General features: G+C 37.4%; 1 protein-coding gene across 4 annotated transcripts in view; it reads right to left on the bottom strand.

Moving 5' to 3' along the window:
• Positions 1–8998: 8998 nt before the first annotated feature.
• The window catches only part of rhbdf1b (rhomboid 5 homolog 1b (Drosophila)), a 50406-nt gene continuing 37549 nt past the window's right edge, over positions 8999–21855 (bottom strand). For 3 of the 4 annotated variants that reach the window (XM_062056231.1, XM_062056230.1, XM_062056232.1), the window contains 7 exons: positions 18297–18360; positions 17965–18059; positions 15591–15666; positions 14007–14107; positions 13742–13895; positions 13051–13274; positions 8999–9449 (listed from right to left, as the gene is read on the bottom strand). In XM_062056231.1, coding sequence (XP_061912215.1) covers positions 9245–9449; positions 13051–13274; positions 13742–13895; positions 14007–14107; positions 15591–15666; positions 17965–18059; positions 18297–18360 — 919 coding nt within the window. In that variant the 3' untranslated portion in view covers positions 8999–9244. The remainder of the gene's footprint in view (positions 9450–13050; positions 13275–13741; positions 13896–14006; positions 14108–15590; positions 15667–17964; positions 18060–18296; positions 18361–21855) is intronic. The other variant, XM_062056233.1, reaches the window with a different exon arrangement.

Genomic DNA, 21855 nt, shown 5'->3' with positions numbered 1-21855 from the left:
TTTTATACTTAGCAAACTCATCCTGCGGGCCAGGTAAAACCTGTTCGCAGGCCTGATCAGGCCCTCGGGCTGTATGTTTGACACCCCGGTTTTAGATGTACATTCATATAAATATAACTAGATTGGTATACTGGTTTTTGCTAGTAATAGCCATCCCCAAAGGCCAGACGAAAACAGAATCATATGAAAACTGAATGCATTTTTCAAATAAGGAAATATGCATTCCCAGTTGATCTGTTCCAGAACAGCATGTGTTGTTCAACTCAAGAGACCATTTGGGCATTTTTATATATTCATTTGATTGATTGATTGAAACTTTTATTAGTAGATTGCACAGTACAGTACATTTTCCGTACAATTGACCCCTAAATGGTAACACCCAAATAAGTTTTTCAACTTCTTTAAGTCAGGGTCCACGTTATAACATACATATTTCATAGCAAACAACAAAATAAATAAACATGGAAACAAAAATGTACTCCAAATCATATCTTTTCATCACCATGATGTTTATTTTTTTTTAAAATGCAGTATAGGAGATTTATATTGTTTTGTTTCACCGCCAATATTGTTTCATAAAGTACCACCTTTCATTGAAATGCTTCTTTCCATTGACCCTGTTTTGGTTTGATTACTCTACCTATTCATTACATTTGAACAACTTTTCACTGTTTTGAATATTGGGTTTGTGGGTTCTCTATATGCATTTCCACTTATGATTCTTACGGCTCTCTTCTGCAAAAGGAATATTGGATTCAGAGATATTTTGCAGGCACTAGCCCACACTTCAATATGTTAGATATGGAACAATCAGTGAATTATACAAGATCTACAATTCAGTTCAGGTCAGTTCAGTTTCAGTTTATTTCGAACATGCATACAATGTAAATGCATCACATATTCCCAGTTGTTTCATTACAGCATGTCCGAAAAGGAGTAGGAAGAACCCGAGCTTATTTAATCCTACCCCTTTTCATAACACAGCAATTTTATCCAAGTTCCTTGTTCTCTGTAACACAACAGTAAACAAATGAATAATAATTAAATAATATACCATAGTAAGCAACCAATATTAAATACATAAATAATCTTGGTCTCAATGAAAAAAAAGGGTTCAAGATGTTCATCATAATTCTTGTTCTGTGTACTTTGTGAACACTTGTAGTTTGAACAGTCTCTTTAACTGAATCATATTGGTGCTTTGTTTGATTTCTTTGCTTAATCAATTCCATAATTTAATTCCACATACTGATATGCTAAAGGTTTTAAGTGTTGTCCGAGCATACAAATATTTTAAATTAGATTTTCCTCTGAGGTTATATTCCTCCTCTTTTGTTGAGAAGAATTGTTGTACATTCTTGGGTAGCAGGTTATAGTTTGCTTTGTACATAATTTTAGCTGTTTGCAAATGCACCAAATCGTTGAATTTCAATAATTGTGATTTAATAAATAAAGGGTTTGTATGTTCTCTATATCCAACATTATGTATTATTCTAATTTATCATTTTTGTAACACATTTAGTGAATGAAGCGCACATTTGTAGTTGTTTCCCCATATTTCTACACAATAACTCAGATATGGTAACGTTAGCGAGCAGTAGAGAATATGAAGTGATTTTTGGTCGAGAACATGTTTATGTTGTGTATTTTTTTATGCTTTTTGATTTAGAAATTATTTCACTTTGTGTAAAATATAACTAATTTTAGATAGTTTAGCCTTTGTATAATGTATATGTGATTTCCATGACAAATGTTCATCAATCATGAAAATGAAAAAAACGTCTAAGGAAAAATAATTCCCTTCATAGTAACACAACCAAAGTTAAGGCCAAAAATAGAGCAGAAAAAAGTATGGTTGTAAATTATAACAGATAAGAGGTCAACAAGGTCCAAAACTGTTGTTTACCTTTGCTGCTGGTGCTTCTGTACAATAAGTGAGACACTATTATATGTAGCTATAATAATGATTACTGAAAAATAATTTGAAGGAATCCAGGAGTCCACACAGAGTGGGATCATTTCAATGCAGCTGTAAACTGATACTTCCACAACAGAAAGAGGGTTTGGTTAATACTTTGCACGGCGCAGCAGGTTTTCCTCGATAAATTTCTGGGCTGCTGGTATCTGCAAAAGCTGCAATGGGTGTGAGACCTGCGGCGGGCCTCTGATAAAATGTTGTGCACTATTTAATAACATGGCGTTATTGCCAATTATGTTATCAAAGACATTCACGCACTACACACACACAGTGAGTCAGGAGTTTTTGAATGCATTCAACACTTGATGATCTCAGCAAAAAAATTAAAGAGTCCCTTTCTAGTCAATTATTATTCATTATCCTTTATCACTACATGCACAATTCCATCCGTCCATCGCTTGTCCTTTTTTGGGTAGCGGGGGGTGCTGGAGCCTATCTCAGCTGCATTCGGGTGGAAGGCGGGGTACACCCTGGACAAGTCGCCACCTCATCACAGGGCCAACACAGATAGACAGACAACATTCACACTCACACTAGGGCCAATTTAGTGTTGCCAATCAACCTATCCCCAGGTGCATGTCTTTGGAGGTGGGAGGAAGCCGGAGTATCCGAAAAGAACCCACGCAGTCACATGCAAACTCCACACAGAAAGATCCCGAGCCCGGGATTGAACTCAGGACCTTCGTATTGTGAGGCACATGCACTAACCCCTGTGGCACCGTGCTGCCCACATGCACAATTCAATGCAGTCAAACATGATTAGAACAAGAGATTGTGGCACCACAACCAAATCAATGTCTTATTAAAAATAAATAGTAAATTATTCATGTGTTCATTTTCTGCTGCTGCCCGGTGAGCTGGAGCCTATCCCAGCCATGAGTCAATCCCAGGACACGTATGAATGTGGCTATAACTGTGGGAGGATACAGAAGTACGTCATACTACGTAAGTACGTACTGTACGAGTTATTTGTTGCAAATCACCCACCCCGCTCTTGATTTACATTTTCATTTGTTTCTTCTCTTCATTTTCCCTCCTGAGAGCTAACCTGGCTGTACACAATAATATTATGGTTATAAATGTTATCATTAACTTATACATATGCGGTATTTTCCCCCTTCAGTTGCTTGACATCAGTCTTTCAGAGTCGTTAAAGCCTCAAGGTCACAAACTACCTTTCCAAAGTGTTTACAACGTATATTTCAAACTCTTACAGCTTTGGGTATGTAAACTACACCCAATAGATATCTGTTTGTTGTCAGCTAATGACAGCGATTTGTTAGATCTCGTTGAATGCATATTAGAAATCATAGCAACAACATGACAGTACATTTTTAGTTGCTTCGCTGGGACGGATTGTTTGTGTGGGTGTGTGTGGGTGTGTGTGGGCGTGTGTGTGTGTGTGTTCTTGTATTTCTAGCCTTCTTGAGACATCAACAAGGAAAAGTACCTTCCATATGAGGACCGGTGAACAAGTTACGACATAAATCATGGTCCCAATACGGAAAACCATTGCATCTAATAGAGAATGTCTCATTTGCACACCTGGTGGTGAAATCTATCAAAATTAGGGTTGTCCCAATAAGGAGGGATTTTTTAAATTGACTGTGTGTCGTTTTAAAAGTGCTCCCCCTCTGGTCAACATATGTAATAACAAGTGTGTGTAAGAAATTGAAATGTGCCCCCTTTGGCCAAAATTAATTAAAAAAAACAAATAATAAATATGTATACTGAGACATACTGTAATAACCTGAAGTAAATAATGACGATTAAAAACCAATTACAACAATAAAAGCAATCTTTTTCTTACGTGTCGACTTTTTTTTTTATAAAATTGGGAACAATTTGTCATATTCTTTCTGTTTCTGTAATGTTGCAATCTTTTCTCATAAAATTATTACTTTTTAATGTAAAATTATTACTTTTTAATGCAAAATGGTGACCTTTGTCATATAATATTCTCACTGTTATCACAATACTGCCAATTTTTTGGTTGTTCTTGTAAAATAGTGTCATTTTTTGAGTAAAATTATGACTTTTGTAATAATTTTGTAAAAGTAAAATTCTGATTATATTATAATATTGCCAGCATTGCCATATTTTCTTATAAAATTGTGACTTTTTTCGAGTAAAATTACGACTCTTTTCATAAAATTGCCAAAATGTTAAGCTTTTCTCGTAAAATTGCGACTGTAAATGAGTACAATTCCAACTTTTATTATAATATTGCACAAATGTTCAGTTTTTCTTGTAAAATTTTGACTTGCGTTGAGTAAAATGACCACTTTTATTATAATACTGCCAAAAGTTTTTCTTGTGAAATTGTGACCTTTTGCTTGTGAAATTCCAACTCATTTTTCACAACAAGCTTTTTTATATTTGCATAGTATGTATATATTATTTAATGTTGTAAATACAAATGTTTATATATCTAGAAAGGGTGGTCCTAAAGAGGTAGGTATTTTTCAGAGGTCTCAAGAAGGTAACGAATACAAGAAAGTGTGTGTGCACGTGTATGCGTGTGTGTGCGTGTGTGCGTGTGTGTGTGTGTGTGTGTGTGTGTGTGTATGCATTAAGATTTTATCAATACAAATATCAACATCGATATTCCTTACTGATACCAATATTATCTGTACTCTTATCAGTATGTGGAGGTCTTCTTCCCTCCGGGTTCCATGGACCACCAAGATGTGACATGACAGCGAGCAGTTTTGTGACTTTGTTTTATTTTTCAATAACCTCAGTGCACGTCGGGTCACTTTTCAGCTCTTCCTCCCACTGCTCGCTCTTCCGGTTTGCTTTTCAGCCTCCCACGTCGTCGTCTGTGTCTCGCTCTCCGTTGCTTTCGCTCTGCATGCACGCGCATCTCTCCAGATGCAGGTGCATAGCTCCTGCTGCCCTTTTTAAGTGTGACAGGTTGTATGGTATTTTTTTTTTTTTGGTCATTAAAAAAATACAATCATGTGTGCTTACGGACTGTATCCTTGCAGACTGTATTGATCTATATTGATGTATAATGTAGGAACCAGAAATATTAATAACAGAAAGAAGCAACCCTTTTGTGCGAATGAGTGTGAATGATTGTAAATGGGGGAGGGAGGTTTTTTGGATTGGTGCACTAATTGTAAGTGTATCTTGTGTTTTTTATGTTGATATAATAAAAAATTAAAATAAATAAAAAATAAAAAGTGTTATTTTTTAATTTTTTATTTCTTGTGTGGCCCGGTACCAATCGATCCACGGACCGGTACCGGTAGTTGGGGACCACTGCTCTAAATAACCACCAAAACCCACCGACAATACTCTTTATATATATTGTGACCTGAATATTAACCAAATATTAGCGATGTTGTTATTATAAACGCTAATGCAGACAAAAAAATTTTTAGCGCCGCAATGATACAGACAGCTAAGTAGCTTTTTGCTGTTTTACTGTGAGCTGGCAGCGATGTCCTGCTGCTCTCGCATCATCGCGTCTTGGCTCGTCAAAGTTATTCTAGATCAGGTTTTATCCGGCCCGCAGGATGAGTTTGCTAAGTATAAAAATTAACATGAAATTTTTGAATGAAAGAAACTGCTATTCTAAATGTGTCCACTGGATGTCACAATAGCAATTATTTGTATCTTTGTAGATGATGCTACATATGTACAAAATAAACCACATAATGTTAGTACATCAGTCGAGGAAAATGATCAAACTACATAAATAACATCCTGTAATTTGATTTTGATATTTTTTTTTTATCTTGATGGATTGAAAATGAACACCAATGAGTTGATTGATAAACATTATCACATAATTTATTCAGAAAGTATAAATAACGACAAATAAAGATAGAATACTATTGACCGCAACAGGAAATTGTAAAAAAACCAACAACAACATTATGATTTGTACTTTTTCAGACTGTGCTTGTTCTATTTTTAAACAAAGAAAACAATTTGAAGGTGTCTTTATTTTTAAGTTATTGTGCCGTGATTTTACCAGATTTTTCTCCATGTGGCCCCCGATCTAAAATGAGTTTGACACCATAAATCTAGAACAGTGGTTCTTAACCTGGGTTCGATCGAACCCTAGGGGTTCGGTGAGTAGGGCTCCGGGGTTCGGCGGAGGTCAAAACACACCCGACTCATCGTGTAAATAAAAACTTCTCCCTATTGCCGTATTACAGATACGGCAACAGCAGTAGTCAGACTGATTTGCAGGTGTGTAATTTGTTGTGAGTTTATGCACTGTGTTGGTTTTGTTCTTTGAACAAGGTGATGTTCATGCACGGTTCATTTTGTGCACCAGTAAAAAAACATGGTAACACTTTAGTATGGGGAACATATTCACCATTAATTAGTTGCTTATTAACATGCAAATTAGTAACATATTGACTCTTAACTAATCATTATTAAGTACTTATTAATGCCTTATTTGGCATGGGCTTATTATAACCCTAACCCTCTAACCCTAACCCTAACCCTAACCAAATAACTCTAAATTAAGTCTTTGTTACTTAGAATATGTTCCCCTAGTGTCCAAAAAACTCTAAATTAAGTATTTGTTACTTAGAATATGTTTCCCATACTAAAGTGTTACCAAAAACATATAACTTTGTCTTGAATTTGAAAAAAAAACAACATTTACATTTTTCACTAAAGAACGGTTCGGTGAATGAGCATATGAAAATGGTGGGGTTCGGTTCGGTACCTCCAACAAGGTTAAGAACCACTGATCTAGAAGTTGTTCATCTGTGACATTCGATGTATACCCGGAGATGGAGACAAACACACACTGTCTTCAGAGATACTTCCTTGTTAACCCTTCGTGTGCATCATGATTAATTGTTAATTTTAACAGGAAGATATGGACATTCCATCAGTCGCCATTGCTGTATCATAACAAATATACAATGTACATCAATACAATTCATTAGTATGTTGGGTGTGTGTGCGACTAAGCCAGACTTGCTACATGGAGTATGCAGTGGACACGGCGGAGTGACGTCAGATGTGTATTTGAGGCCACAGCTGGTTCTATTCTTACTTCACTTCCTTTTTTGAGAAGATTAATCTCTGCCTGTGGAACGCAGGAAGGTTAAGTTAAAGTTAAAGTTAAAGTACCAATGATTGTCACACACACACTAGGTGTGGTGAAACTTGTCCTCTGCATTTGACCCATCCCCTTGTTCACCCCCTGGGAGGTGAGGGGAGCAGTGGGCAGCAGCGGTGACTGCGCCCGGGAATCATTTTTGGTAAGGGATTGATTATATCGAGAACTGTTTAGCAAAATGTAGTAATCTTGAGCACGTTGCAAACAGCCCCTTCAAATGTGTTGTCTACAGACTGCAGGGTGGCGTGACTCAGATGGTAGAGCGGCACTGCCTTTGTGTCCTTGGGCAAGACACTTCACCCACCTTGGTCCCAGTGTCACCCACACTGGTGTAAACATAGTTTAAATGGAGATAATGGGTTTCTCAGTGTAAAGCACTTTTAGTCACTCAAGAAAAAAAAGCGCTATATAATAAATACTTCACTTTATAATAGAATAAATTGGCTGCAATTAATTATTTCCCTTAATGCAATCCAGCAGCTCTTCTTCCAGAATTCAGAATTCTCCCTTTGTAGCTGTATGTAAAAATGGCACCGCTGAAGTGGCTGCTGGTTGCATCAGATATGTGCTCTTTTTATTGTCCTTTATGTTCTTTAATGTTTCCCCTCTTGTTTTTAACTTTATATTTTTGTGCAACCACATGATTTCCCCGTTGTGGGATGAATCAAGTCAATCCTTTACTCATGCTGTTTTGTTTTTACAGGTAAGCAGATGCATGAAATCAGAAAACGTGGTCTATTACAAAATAAGGCACGTTAATATATGTATTAGGTTGATATCTGGTAGGCAGACAAATATGGATTTGATTAATAATGTAATGCTCAATTGAGCCACTGTGTGGAGCTGTGGAGTCGGTTGAGCAACGTGGGGTAAAGTTGTATCTTTAGGCAGTGACCCAAATGTTGTTTTACTAACTTCATTTTTTAATATTTCTGTTATATACATAAAAATGTGATGTAGTATAATTTGGGTAAGGCATCAAAGGCATACTTAGCTTAATAATAATAATAATTAAACCTGTATGTACAAATATACACACAGGTATTTATATACATAAATATGTATTGTTGATCACTTTTTAATTGAAGAGTAATTATAAATGTTCATTGCAACACTATGAAACCAGTGTGACTCAAAAACATGAAAATAGAAGCAGCAAAGTTAACAAAACACAAAAGTTGAGTCACTGCTAAAATTTTTGAGCATAACTTTTGTCACCTTTTCTTACATTTCAGCATTCGTCTATTGTGAAGTAAAGTGAATTATATTTATATAGCGCTTTTCTCTAGTGACTCAAAACGCTTTTACATAGTGAAACCCAATATCTAAGTTACATTTAAACGTGGCCACCAGGAGCAGGTGGGTAAAGTGTCTTGCCCAAGGACACAACGGCAGTAACTAGGATGGCGGAAGCTGGGATCGAACCCGGAACCCTCAAGTTGCTGGCACGACCACTCTACCAACCGAGCTATACCGCCCAATTGTTACCCTATTGTACAATACCCCTATTGTTTGAAGGCGTAACGCTCTTGTGCTTACTTTTTGTGCAGAGCAACAAAAACGACAACAAAACATTCGAAAGTTCCAGTTGAGTATATAATATGAACGTCTATATCAGGGGCAGGGAACCTTTTTGGCTGAGAGAGCCATGAAAGCCAAATGTGTATTTCCGTGAGAGCCATATCATATTTTTTAACGCTGAATACAACCAAATGTGTGCATTTTTAAGTAAGACCAATATGTTTAGAGTATGATAAGTCTCTTATTCTTTTTAATAACATTGTTATTCTGAAGCTAACAAATAATAAATGAAATACTTCTTACCATTAATGTGACTTCTTGAACAGGTGCGGTAGAAAACGGATGGATGGATTAAAATACATGAGAATGTTTTATATTTTGTACGTTATTTTTAACACTGTGATTACCAGCAGAATTATTCATTACTTTTCGTGTGAAGCAATGTCAGCTAAGATTTATCTGAGAGCCAGATGCAGTTATCATAAGAGCCACATCTGGATCGCGAGCCATAGGTTCCCTACCCCTGGTCCATATACTCGGTGGTATACAAGGTAATGCAAACTGAGTTGTCCTTTTTTTTATTTAGGAATCACACAAGCTGTGACATCAACACACACACACTCACGGAGTATTCAAACCAGCGGTCGTCACTTGGGTCCAACAAGTTTTGCGTTCAGGTCGTACTTCTCGCAAAACTCGTCGGTGATGGGGATGCAGGTGAGGTACTCGCACCAATCGCACTTCACAGGGTAAACGTAGAAGAGGACGGCCAAGGCGAAGACTAGACCGAGGAATACCAGCAGGAACACACAGATCTGAACCCTCTTGCGGTACATATCTAAACGTCCGAAGCTGAAAAGACAAAAAAAAGGTAAAAATGAGTGCTGTCAAATGATTATTTTTTTAAATTTCAGATTAATTACACTTTTGAGTCTGTATTAATCACAGGTTATTAATTGCTTGAATAATTTAAATACCCCAATATTATAGACACAAATTCAGTTTTATGGTCAGAATGTCATACAGTAACATTGTTTAAATGTTTTACTTGAAAACGCGTGATTTATTTGCTCAAATCTTGGAGACCATTTTCATACTTGCCAACCCTCCCGTTTTTAGCGGGAGAATCCCGATATTCAGCGCCTCTCCCGACAACCTCCCGACAGAGATTTTCTCCCGACAAACTCCCGGTATTCAGCCGGAGCTGGAGGCCACGCCCCCCCCCAAAAAAAGTCTGCCGCAGCTGCGATTGGACCTGACCAGCCTCCGGGTACAAGTACTGGAGTACCAATTGCTTGCCAGGGAAGATCTTCCCCAGGAAGCAAGGATTGACCGGTTTTGGGCCATGTTAGGGAGAGATGGAAGATTCCACACTCTCGTGCATTTGATGAAAGCACTTTTGTGCGTGCCACACAGCAATGCATCATCAGAGAGGGTGTTCAGCATGGTTAGAAAAATAGTGACAGAGAATAGAAAGAGGATGGCCAATTCAACCCTTAACAAAGCATTGTACTTTCAAGTACAACAATGAGTAGATGAGTGTTGTGTGTGTGTGTATATGTGTAAATAAATGAACACTAAAATTCAAGTATTTATTTTATTTATATATATAATAAAATAAATAAATATATATATATATATATATATATATATATATATATATATATATATATATATATATATATATATATATATATATATATATATATATATATATATATATATATATATATATATATATATATATATATATATATATGAAATACTTGAGTTGGTGAATTCTAGCTGTAAATATACACTCCTCTTAACCACGCCCCTAACCACGCCCCCCGCTCCAACCACGCCCCCCTCCCCCACCTCCCGATATTGGAGGTCTCAAGGTTGGCAAGTATGCATCAGGGTGTATTTTGAAGTGACATTTACCAGCGAACACTACAGTCGCAGTTTCCTCACTCATCTTTTAACTGATCACAGACATCGTAACCCTCACCGTCTTTCAGTTAACCATCTTTGGGTTAAGGTACAGGACTATGTGCGGCCTAAATAAGTTGTGTGTGTACATGATTAATGCGATCATTTTTGACTTAATCGTTTTACGTTGCAGTGTTGATCGTTGTGTTGGTTGTGACCCCAGGCTACAGTGGCAGCAGCCAAATTGCAGGGAAAATGTGTTTAATGACACACCAAAAAATAGTGCACCAGGGTAGTGCACAGGAAGCATAAGGAAAGCTATGCAGCATGGACGTACAAAAAAAAAGCACAGGGATCCAGCCCTGTCCATAAAAATCATCGTGATTGGCAACCAGGGACAGGTGAGGGAGCCAGCAGTCAGTCAGAAGTAGGCAAAAAGGGAATTGAAACAAAAGTAAGGTTGCTGAACAGGAAACAAAACACAGAGTAATGGACTGTACAGCTTTGTATTGTGATTGCTCCTCTCAGGTTCTTAATGATAATCGACACAGTTCATTATAATCGAACAGTGAAACCTCAACTTAGGATTCCCCCAACTTCAGAGTGTTTTGAGAAAAGAGCCGTCTCTCACGTAAATGTTACGCTTTAAGTTGCAAGTAAAAATGTGAGATACAAGCATCCCCACCATAGAGTTGCATAGCAAATGTAACAGCGAACCCCCTGAAATGTGCTCAAAACATCTTATCTTACTTGCTAGCATTAGCTGATAGCTATAGAGATCGAGATAACTTTGTCTTTTCAAGCATGGTAAGGACAATGCTAAGAGGAATAAGTGGATGATATTTATTGAATCAAAGAAAGAAATAATCAAAAACATAATCGTGTATGTTGCCAACTTGGCGAAGTAATTTGAGCGTATCACTGCTAGTCTGCATCATACTGAAGCAGAATAAGTCTAACACCAGCCATGAATGTTAAAATATTATCTAAACGGCGGACATTTGTCAATGAAAACATGGCAAAAGCTGCTGATGGTGTGGTTGATGCAGAAGCAGCTGGAAGGAGATACCGTAGAAGTCCACTCTCCGAGTTCAATACAGTACATTAATTTTACATTACTTCAAAAAACTGTTGCAGTTGTTAGTAGCACATTATATTGTATTGTTTGAATATAAACTATCTTATTTTAAAGTTTGTTTTTCCATTGAAAAGGCATTTCACATGTTAAAATTGTGTTGTTAGGTGCCCTGTCTTGAAACCAATCAAGCTTGTAAATGGAGGTACTACTATATATAGGAATACTGGAAACAATCCAAAAGTCCAACCCTCCGCATTTTCTGTCGTGTACTTACTGAAAGTAATAGGGACATCATTTGATTAAAGCGATCGCTTCTCTCCTAATGAATGACAGCCACACCCATGCACAAATGAAACTATTAAAATGACTTAAAACAAGTCAGTCAAAATCAGGGAAATTGCAGTAATACAGCAGAATAGAAGTGATGGAATAACGTATGTTCTTTTATAGCGAGTGAGGAGGACTGGAACACTCAGTGTAGCAAAGCCTTTGCGATTAAATAACGGTGAATCACTGTTAATAGTAAAACAGGTTAATCGTAAAACAGGTTGATCGTTGCAACTTAAGTCCCAGTGTAAGTGTGCCCTTAGATGTACAGTGTACCCTTTATTAAGCCTTGTTTTGCAAAATTTTGGATTTACAAACAATTAGATCCAGCCAAATATGCTTCTGTGTGCGAACCAAAGCTTCATCCATTCATTTTGTGTCCTGCAAATTTAAAATTTCTGGAAAAAGATGCCAAAGCAAACTTATATCACAGCAAAAGAGAATACACTACCTCTTGTTAAGTGGCGTCTTTTCCAAAAGCACACACACACACACACACACACACACACACACACACACACACACACACACACACACACACACACACACACACACACACACACACACACACACACCGCCCCTCCTCCCCCGCCCCTCTCCTCTCGCCCTATGTCTGCTCTTTTCTCTCCTCTCCTCAGCTGCTTATTTGCCGATGACAATGTAAAGTGGATTTTTTTTGGCAAATGTTTATTATTCTAGCTATATTGTTGTTAAATTTAAGGATTTTTGTGATTTCTGATTATTTGTAAGGGCACCAAGGGTACTTCTGTGTGTATGCGCGTGTTGGCACAGCAGTGTATACAGAGGACAGTTCAGCTTGCCGTTGGTGTTGTTTTGGCTTGTTAATAATGAGAGAGTTGATCCATCGCCCCTTTGTTATGTTTGTTAGATATACAGTAATGTTTAGCACTTTATCTTGTGTTCAAAGCGTACAAACCTTCACCAAAATATGGACTTTTGTCAAGGCTTGAACCCATTATTCATTTAGACCTTGTTTCTTATAGAGAACTTAGCTTCAATATACAAACTTTTCTATTTACGAACCCTGTTCCAAAATCAAATGATGTTTGTAATTCAAGATTGAACAGTATATAAACATGTACAAAATAATACAATGCTAGCGGCTGATTGACCTACCTGATATACGGCAGGAAGGCAAAGGACAGGAAAAATCCTGAGACAAAACCACCGATGTGGGCAAAGTTGTCGATCCAGGGCAGCAAGCCGAAAGAGAAGAAGAACGCTGAGATGGCAAACAGCTTGGCAAACGCCCGCCATGGACGCTCAAGGATCTGCCAGCTCTGAAAGAGCTCGACAAAAAGACACGCCAGGATGCCAAACTGACTACCAGCCGGACCCACCTTGTAGAGACATGGGACAAAGAGGGACAATTTTGTTATGAATGTACTTCCTCCCACCTCCAAAGACATGCACCTGGGGATAGGTTGATTGGCAACACTAAACGGTCCCTAGTGTGTGAATGTTGTCTGTCTATCTGTGTTGGCCCTGCGATGAGGTGGTGACTTGTCCAGGGTGTACCCCGCCTTCAGCCCGAATGCAGCTGAGATAGGCTCCAGCACCCCCCGCCACCCCGAAAGGGACAAGCGGTAGAAAATGGATGGATGGATGGATGTACTTACAGGTTAGCAAGCATGTTGTGGCTTTGACTTTAGCGTAATTTTTTAGCATAATTTGTATTATAAAAATGTCTTGGTTGTCATTATATCATAGTCCTATGACTAGGCTACCTTGCACGCATGCATGTGTGTGCGCACATAATAAGCGCTGGTCTTTCGTGTTTAGGGCCACGGCCCCTGGTGTTGTGTACCTCCGCTCTGTAGGGCAGGAAAATGGCGGAGGCCAAGTTGCCCGCAATGCCACTAAGCATGTAGATGATGGAGATTCGCAGCCAGCCAGCCAGCTTCTCCAGATCTCGAAGTACGGTCATTTGGAACAACACGGACACCAGGCAGTGTAGGATCCTTCAGAAAGAAGACACACACACACATCTTGAAAACACATACTATTTCCTATCAAACATATCATGGCTTCTTTAGACAGTGAAAGATGAAGAAAAAACAGAAGTAGGTCACCCAGCATGAAGAAAGAGGGACAGCCAGAGTCGGGAAAACTGATCTGGGACTTCTGGGTTGAGGAAAGGCAGTAAACCACACACGTCATCCATGCAGGCAACCTGGTGGACAGTGAAAGGAGGACATGACCGTGCTACACAGACTTGAACAACACAAAATGACATCCTGCATTGTGTAGTAAATCTGACATTTGGAACAAGTGTACCGTATTTTTCGGAGTATAAGTTGCTCCGGAGTATAAGTCGCACCGGCCGAAAATGTATAATAAAGAAGGAAAAAAACATATATAAGTTGCACTGGAGTATAAGTCGCATTTTTTGGGGAAATGTATTTGATAAAACCCAACACCAAGTATAGACATTTGAAAGGCTATTTAAAATAAATAAAGAATAGTGAACAGGCTGAATAAGTGTACGTTATATGACGCATAAATAACCAACTGAGAACGTGCCTGGTATGTTAATGTAACATATTATGGTAAAAGTCATTCAAATAACTACCGTAATTTCCGGACTATAAGCCGCTACTTTTTCCCCTCGTTCTGGTCCCTGCGGCTTATACAAGGGTGCGGCTTATTTACGGGCTGTTCTTCTCCGACACCGACGAAGAGGATTTCGGTGGTTTTAGTACGCAGGAGGAAGACGATGACACAATGATTAAAGACTGACTTTTCATATACCGGTAGGCTGGTTATTTTGATAACGTACAGGCGAGCACTTTGTATTACTTTGCACCGTTGTATTATTTGTACTCTGCACGAATGCTGTTCGCCATGTCAAAGATGTAATAGTTTGATTGAATGATTGAAAGATTTATTGATAATAAATGGGACGCTTTGCGTTCCCAAACAGTCATCTCTGTCCCGACAATCCCCTCCGTGGTAGCAGGAACCCCTATATACTACGCTAATTACACATCAAAACCCTGCGGCTTATAGTCGGGTGCGGCTTATATATGGAGCAATCTGTATTTTCCCCTAAATTTAGCTGGTGCGGCTTATAGTCAGGTGCGGCTTATAGTCCGGAAATTACGGTATAACATATAGAACATGCTATACGTTTACCAAACAATCTGTCACTCCTAATCGCTAAATCCCATGAAATCTTATACGTCTAGTCTCTTACGTGAATGAGCTAAATGATATTATTTGATATTTTACGGTAATGTGTTAATAATTTCACACATAAGTCGCTCCTGAATATAAGTCGCACCCCTGGCCAAACTGTGAAAAAAAACTGCGATTTATGGTCCGAAAAAGACGGTATATATTTTTGGGTTAGGTAGAATAATACAATAAATAAACACTGCCAGGGAACCTATATTTGTCCCTAAAAAGATTCATTTTAATTAATATGTGGTTGCCATAGAAACACTATTCTCTTAGTGTTGACTGTAGCTGTTGATCAACTTTTTATTTATTAGGTTAAACCACTGCATGTTACTACTTTAAACAAACAATATATCACACACAATTTAAATAAAATGTCTGTGTGCGCGTGCGTGTTCGTGTGTGTGTGTGTGTGTGTGTGTGTGTGTGTGTGTGTGTGTGTGTGTGTGTGTGTGTGCGTGTGTGTGTGTGTCTACCTGTGAACAAAGAGTGGCTTCTTCATGGAAGTGGCCATGCATAAATTCACAGTACTCTCTGGAGGTGATTTCACACCTAAGAAATAAAAATAAAAATAAAAAAAAGTTATCAATAATAATCATCATCATATAGGATAAGCAATACTATTAATGATCAATGACAAAAACGATGATGATGATGATAATGAGCAACATCATCATCACCTTCGTATGTTAATAAGGACGATGATGTTGAAAATAATGTGTATTTAATTCAAAATAATTATATTGTACATTTAATGGTAATTATAATATGAATAATGACAATAATATTAATAATGGCAATTACATAAATAATAGCAACAATAATAATAATGATGATAATGATAATAGTATAATTGTGTGTTTGATTAAAGATACTATTGAATATTTAATAATAATAACAATTGTAGAATTGATCATGATGATGATAATAACAATAATGATAAAGATAGTACTACTACTGATAATAATGATAATAATAATAAACCCCGAAAGGGTCAAGTGGTGGAAAATGGATGGATGGATGATAATGATAAGTATTAAAACATTAGTATAATTTTTTTAAATAATCATCTTTTTCATTCATAACATATTTAACTTAACATTGTATCGTAATAATAATGTAACACAACTTATATACTTGAAAATACATGATTTGTGTCTGGTTTTCATAACAAAATCCATAAAATGTTTGAATCTACAGTATGAAAAGTGAAAGTGACATTAAAGGCCTACTGAAAATAATTGTTTTTATTTAAACGGGGATAGCAGATCCATTCTATGTGTCATACTTGATCATTTCGCGATATTGCCATATTTTTGCTGAAAGGATTTAGTAGAGTACATCGACGATAAAGTTCTCAACTTTAGGTCGCTGATAAAAAAAGCCTTGCCTGTACCGGAAGTAGCGTGACGTCACAGGTTGAAAGGCTCCTCACATTTCCCCATTGTTTACACCAGCAGCGAGAGCGATTCGGACCGAGAAAGCGACGATTACCCCAATAATTTGAGTGAGGATGAAAGATTCGTGGATGAGGAACGTGAGAGTGAAGGACTAGAGTGCAGTGCAGGACGTATAGTTTTTTACTCTGACCGTAACTTAGGTACAAGGGCTCATTGGATTCCACACTCTCTCCTTTTTCTATTGTGGATCACGGATTTGTATTTTAAACCACCTCGGATACTATATCCTCTTGAAAATGAGAGTCGAGAACGCGAAATGGACACTCACAGTGACTTTCATCTCCACGACAATACATCGGTGAAGCTCTTTAGCTACTGAGCTAACGTGATAGCATCGGGCTCAAATGCAGATAGAAACAAAATAAATAAACCCCTGACTGGAAGGATAGACAGAAAATCAACAATACTATTAAACCATGGACCTGTAACTACACGGTTAATGCTTTCCAGGCTGGCGAAGCTTAACAATGCTGTTGCTAACGACGCCATTGAAGCTAACTTAGCTACGGGACCTCACAGAGCTATGCTAAAAACATTAGCTATCCACCTACGCCAGCCAGCCCTCATCTGCTCATGAACACCCGTGCTCACCTGCGTTCCAGCGATCGACGGAGCGACGAAGGACTTCACCCGATCATCGATGCGGTCGGCGGCTAGCGTCGGCTAGCGCGTCTGCTATCCAAGTCAAAGTCCTCCTGGTTGTGTTGCTGCAACCAGCCGCTAATACACCGATCCCACCTACAGCTTTCTTCTTTGCAGTCTTCATTGTTCATTAAACAAATTGCAAAAGATTCACCAACACAGATGTCCAGAATACTGTGGAATTTTGCGATGAAAACAGAGCTTTTTGTATTGGGATACAATGGTGTCCGAATACTTCCGTTTCAACCATTGACGTCACGCGCATACGTCATCATACATAGACGTTTTCAACCGGAAGTTTCGCGGGAAATTTAAAATTGCACTTTATAAGTTAACCCGGCCGTATTGGCATGTGTTGCAATGTTAAGATTTCATCATTGATATATAAACTATCACACTGCGTGGTCGGTAGTAGTGGGTTTCAGTAGGCCTTTAAAGTACATCCATTTAGTTTTACTGTTTTCACAAATTTTAAGATTAAGAAAAATAATTATGGTATTTATGAGTCATGTACTGTATTTTTCATGACAAATAATATCTAAACAATACTCAAATTAAGATAAAGATAAGTTATAGTATTGGACTCTGCCTTTATGAATGTCAACTAGAATCCTGAATCTGCACTAATATCAAATGTTGGGGCTGAAAAGGTCATTAGAGATGTATATAGGTATTATAATATATACATATTAAGTATACCTACTGAAATGTTCAAACTGCTCTAGTGACCTTACTGCACGGTACATACCGTCCTTTTGTTCCAATGCAGCAGGGCCGGCCTGTGATGGTACAATCAATGTGGGGGAGGTTGGTGTGATTCCCAAAATTGTACTTTGTGCAAACCTGCAGATCAAACATAAATGTCCACTGCCAAATACAAACAAGTACTGCCCCTTGTTGGCTTTTAAATTATACATGACACAATTGTCATCATTTTACTAAAATGTTTTAAACTCGTCACATTCCCAACGTTGATGATAATCTCTTAGACCTCCTATTTTATTTTGCATTACCAACTTTTAAAGAAATGTGAAACTAATGTACTGTTCATGGTCCTGTTTAACATGTCACTGCACTCACTGGCCACTTGGTGATGTCTTCAGGCCATTCATGAGGTGAAACAGAGGCAGGCTCCTGACAAATTCTACAAAATAAAGAGAAAACAAAGTGAAGTACACCACAACAATGAAACATTGTCTTTTTCATTCAACTCCAACAATACAATGGCCAGAGAGAATAATTTTTTTTTTTTTTCTTTAAACAGTGGCCTCCTCTGTAATCACCAATGCCAAATTAATTGAGTTGTCACTTAAACCACACCCAAAATAGATGCTTCCCTTCTTACCCCACAATAATAAAAAATAAAAGACTGTGACAGGATGTGGCCATAACTATCTTTGACTTACACCATAATGTAGTGGTTCATATAGCTGACTTTCCAAAGCTAAAATAATAGTCAATTCATTATCATAATATAACTCATGTCACATGATACATATTATTTGATCTTTGAGCTGGTAAAGTAAACAAATATGTATGAAGAACAAAACAGATTTGTAAGAAGATAAATTAATTACTGTATAACCTAAAAAAAAAGTGATATTTTTTTAAAAGGTGGTTTTGGAATAGGGGTGTCCAAACGTTTTCCAGCGAGGGCCGCATTCAGTAAAAACGAAGGCTGCATGTGGGGGCGCTTCTATACATTTTGTACATTCAAGTAAAAAATGACAAGTTAACTCATGCGATTAATCACAAACAATACTGCAATAATCACATACATGAAGATTAATTACACAATTTAGTTTGCTCCATTACATTCTATCAATTCTAACAATAAAATTGCATTTGTGAAGTATTGGGGTCTTTTTTGCTTTAGCTGACATTTTTAAGTTAAGCGAGTTTGCACAACTGTTAATACCTGTGATTAAACATGATTAATCCAAATTCGAAATTGTGATTAATCTGATTAAAAAATATAATTTGACCTCATTCAAAATAACTTTTTTCAATACAAAAACTAGACACTTTGGATACAACTGTTGACAATGGAAAGAAGCATTTCATTCAAGGGTGTTTATGGAACAAACTTGACAGTGGAACAAAACAATTTACATCTCTTTCTGTATTTATAAAAATCTTCCTGATAATGAAAATATATTACTTTGAATAAGATGTTTTGTTTATTTTTTGGTTGTATGTTATGAAATAAAAATATGGCCTTAAAAGGGAACTGCACTTTTTGGGGGCAATTTTGTAAAAATAGGCTTGTTTTGGGTGGCTAGTCATGCAGCTAACGGGAGCAATACATCATACCTCTAAATCACTCTAAAAAGGCATCCAAAAACCACCAACCATACTGCATTTATGTTTTGTAATCTGTATAATAACCAAGCTGTAGCAGCATTGTTATTGTAAGAACAAACACTAAGGAACCGCTTTCCTGAGACACTCAGTCTCACACTGCTATACGGCATTAGCAAGACGTAAGCCAGCTTCTGCGTCAGCATCTGAATGGCTTTTGAGTTTGTAATGCACAACACAACACAACAGGACATCGATCTGTACTGACTAAAAACATAAACAATCATATTACAGTATATGCAAAGTGTTAGCTCACACTTCGTGTTTTGATTGTACACAGCTAGCTCGACAGTGTGTGTACTAACAAGCACAGTGTGCTGCATCTATCATGATCAATATTACAGTGACTTACTCGATGGACAGTTGGAAAAAAGTTTCTAGCACAAACAGTTCGTCTTTTGTTGTGATGTAGTTTCTTTGAGCAGTGTCTTCCTCGCCAAATACAAGAGCTTTTCCATCATTAATAACATTGTGTACCACTCAGCGCAGCAGAAGCTTTGTGTTTCTTTCAGCATAGTTCGGCATTTACAGCACCAAGTCAAGCCAAACTCACTCTCTCGGCCCCGTTTGCTCCGACGTTTCACCCCTCCTTCGTGCTCGCTTCTAGAAGCAGCAGTTCATCCTCTGTATATTCAGCTTAAAAAAGATAAGGTAGTGAATCCTCAGATGTCCAAAAAAAGTTGTCTTTGTCGTTTGCTACCAAGTCTGCCATGATTAGAATCACTGGTAGAAAACACACACGTTTGATGACAGAAGTAAAAAGTTATGTTAATGATTGAAATTAACAAAATACGGTAAATATTTTACATATTACATATTGTTATGAACGTGTCTGTTACTATATTAGTACTTGCAGTGTGTATATAAAACGTTGATGGGGGGTTTTGAAGTTGTTTAGATGGCTTTGAAGGCTACAACGGTGACTCCTATTAGCCGCATCTTGTGAGCGTTTTTAAACAACAAAAAAAGGTTTGTTTTTGTCTCTCATAATGATTGCGTACGATAGGCAAAATTCTGAAAAATAAAGTGCAGTTCCCCTTTAATCGTCTTCTGAGTTGAATAGCAAATGTTGTATTTGTATGAATAGGGGCAGGTATTATACATTTATACCTCTTTCTGCTCCTTTTCATTGATTATTTATTTTAATGTTGTATTAGTTATTTTAATTTAATATTGATCACGTTATATTATTTTAATAGTGTATGTCATACTTCTGTTATTTGATATTCTATAATATCATTAATATCATAATAAAAATATATACAATATTTAACCTAACCCTAACCCACAGTAGATGCCCAATGCTCTCTGTAGTTAAGTAAACAAACCACGACTATATAAGAAAATATTTGTGAACCATTTCATGTTTCTATATGTATGGGGAACTGCACCTTTTTTTTCTAAATTTTGCCCATTGTTTACAATCCTAATGTTGGATAAGAACGACACATGTTTTTCTTTTTTTTTTAATGCATTCTAACTAGTAAATAAATGCAATCAAAAGTCAGCTTACAATGGTGCCTATAGGAGTCGCCCTATTAAGCCTATAAATTAAAACCATTAAGGTTGTATATACACGATGTAAGTATTTATGTAATGTAGTACGGGGCGCATTCATTTAAAAAACGCATCACGTCGTTCGCTGTTTCCTTCGACAACAATACCGATTACTGCTGACTTCATGAGAGCCACCAAACATAATAAAACATCACTTACTGTACAATGTCTGCTCTCACTGGGATGCCGACTGATAGAATTTTGTCATATTCCCGTTTGGACGAAGAATGAATTAAAATCCTCGCAAAAGAAATGGGGGGGTGGAACCAAGTGTCTTTTCATGTCGTTCTCGCCATTCCCGGGTCTAAATTGGCTGTTAGAGTGTCCCAACTCGTCGGAATATGTCCTCATCCTTCTACTATCCAGGTGAGAGGCATGATTTATGATCTAGAATACATTTTCATGATCACAGAGGTGAGGAAGCAGCTCACCAGCCGATGATGTCAACATTGCCACATAAGATAGTGATCACAGTGCCACTATATATAGTTTGTCTGCGTTAGCGCTTATAATAACAATATCACAAATACTTGGTTAATATTCAAGTCACGACATGTAAATGGAGTATTGTTGGCGCTTTTTGGATGGTTATTTATTGTGCTTTATGGGCGGAATGGAGGACCTGCCATTCGCTCCACTGTGAGCGGACTTTTATTTACGAGCTAGAATGCATAAAAAAAAAATCAGTCGTCATGTCTTTCATAGTGATTGTGAACGATAG

The sequence above is a fragment of the Entelurus aequoreus genome, linkage group LG08 (genome assembly GCF_033978785.1).
Source record: "Entelurus aequoreus isolate RoL-2023_Sb linkage group LG08, RoL_Eaeq_v1.1, whole genome shotgun sequence".
In the NCBI taxonomy this organism is placed as follows: domain Eukaryota; kingdom Metazoa; phylum Chordata; class Actinopteri; order Syngnathiformes; family Syngnathidae; genus Entelurus; species Entelurus aequoreus.
Note: the sequence above shows the minus strand (reverse complement) of the source record. Positions and strands in the feature narration are given on the sequence as shown.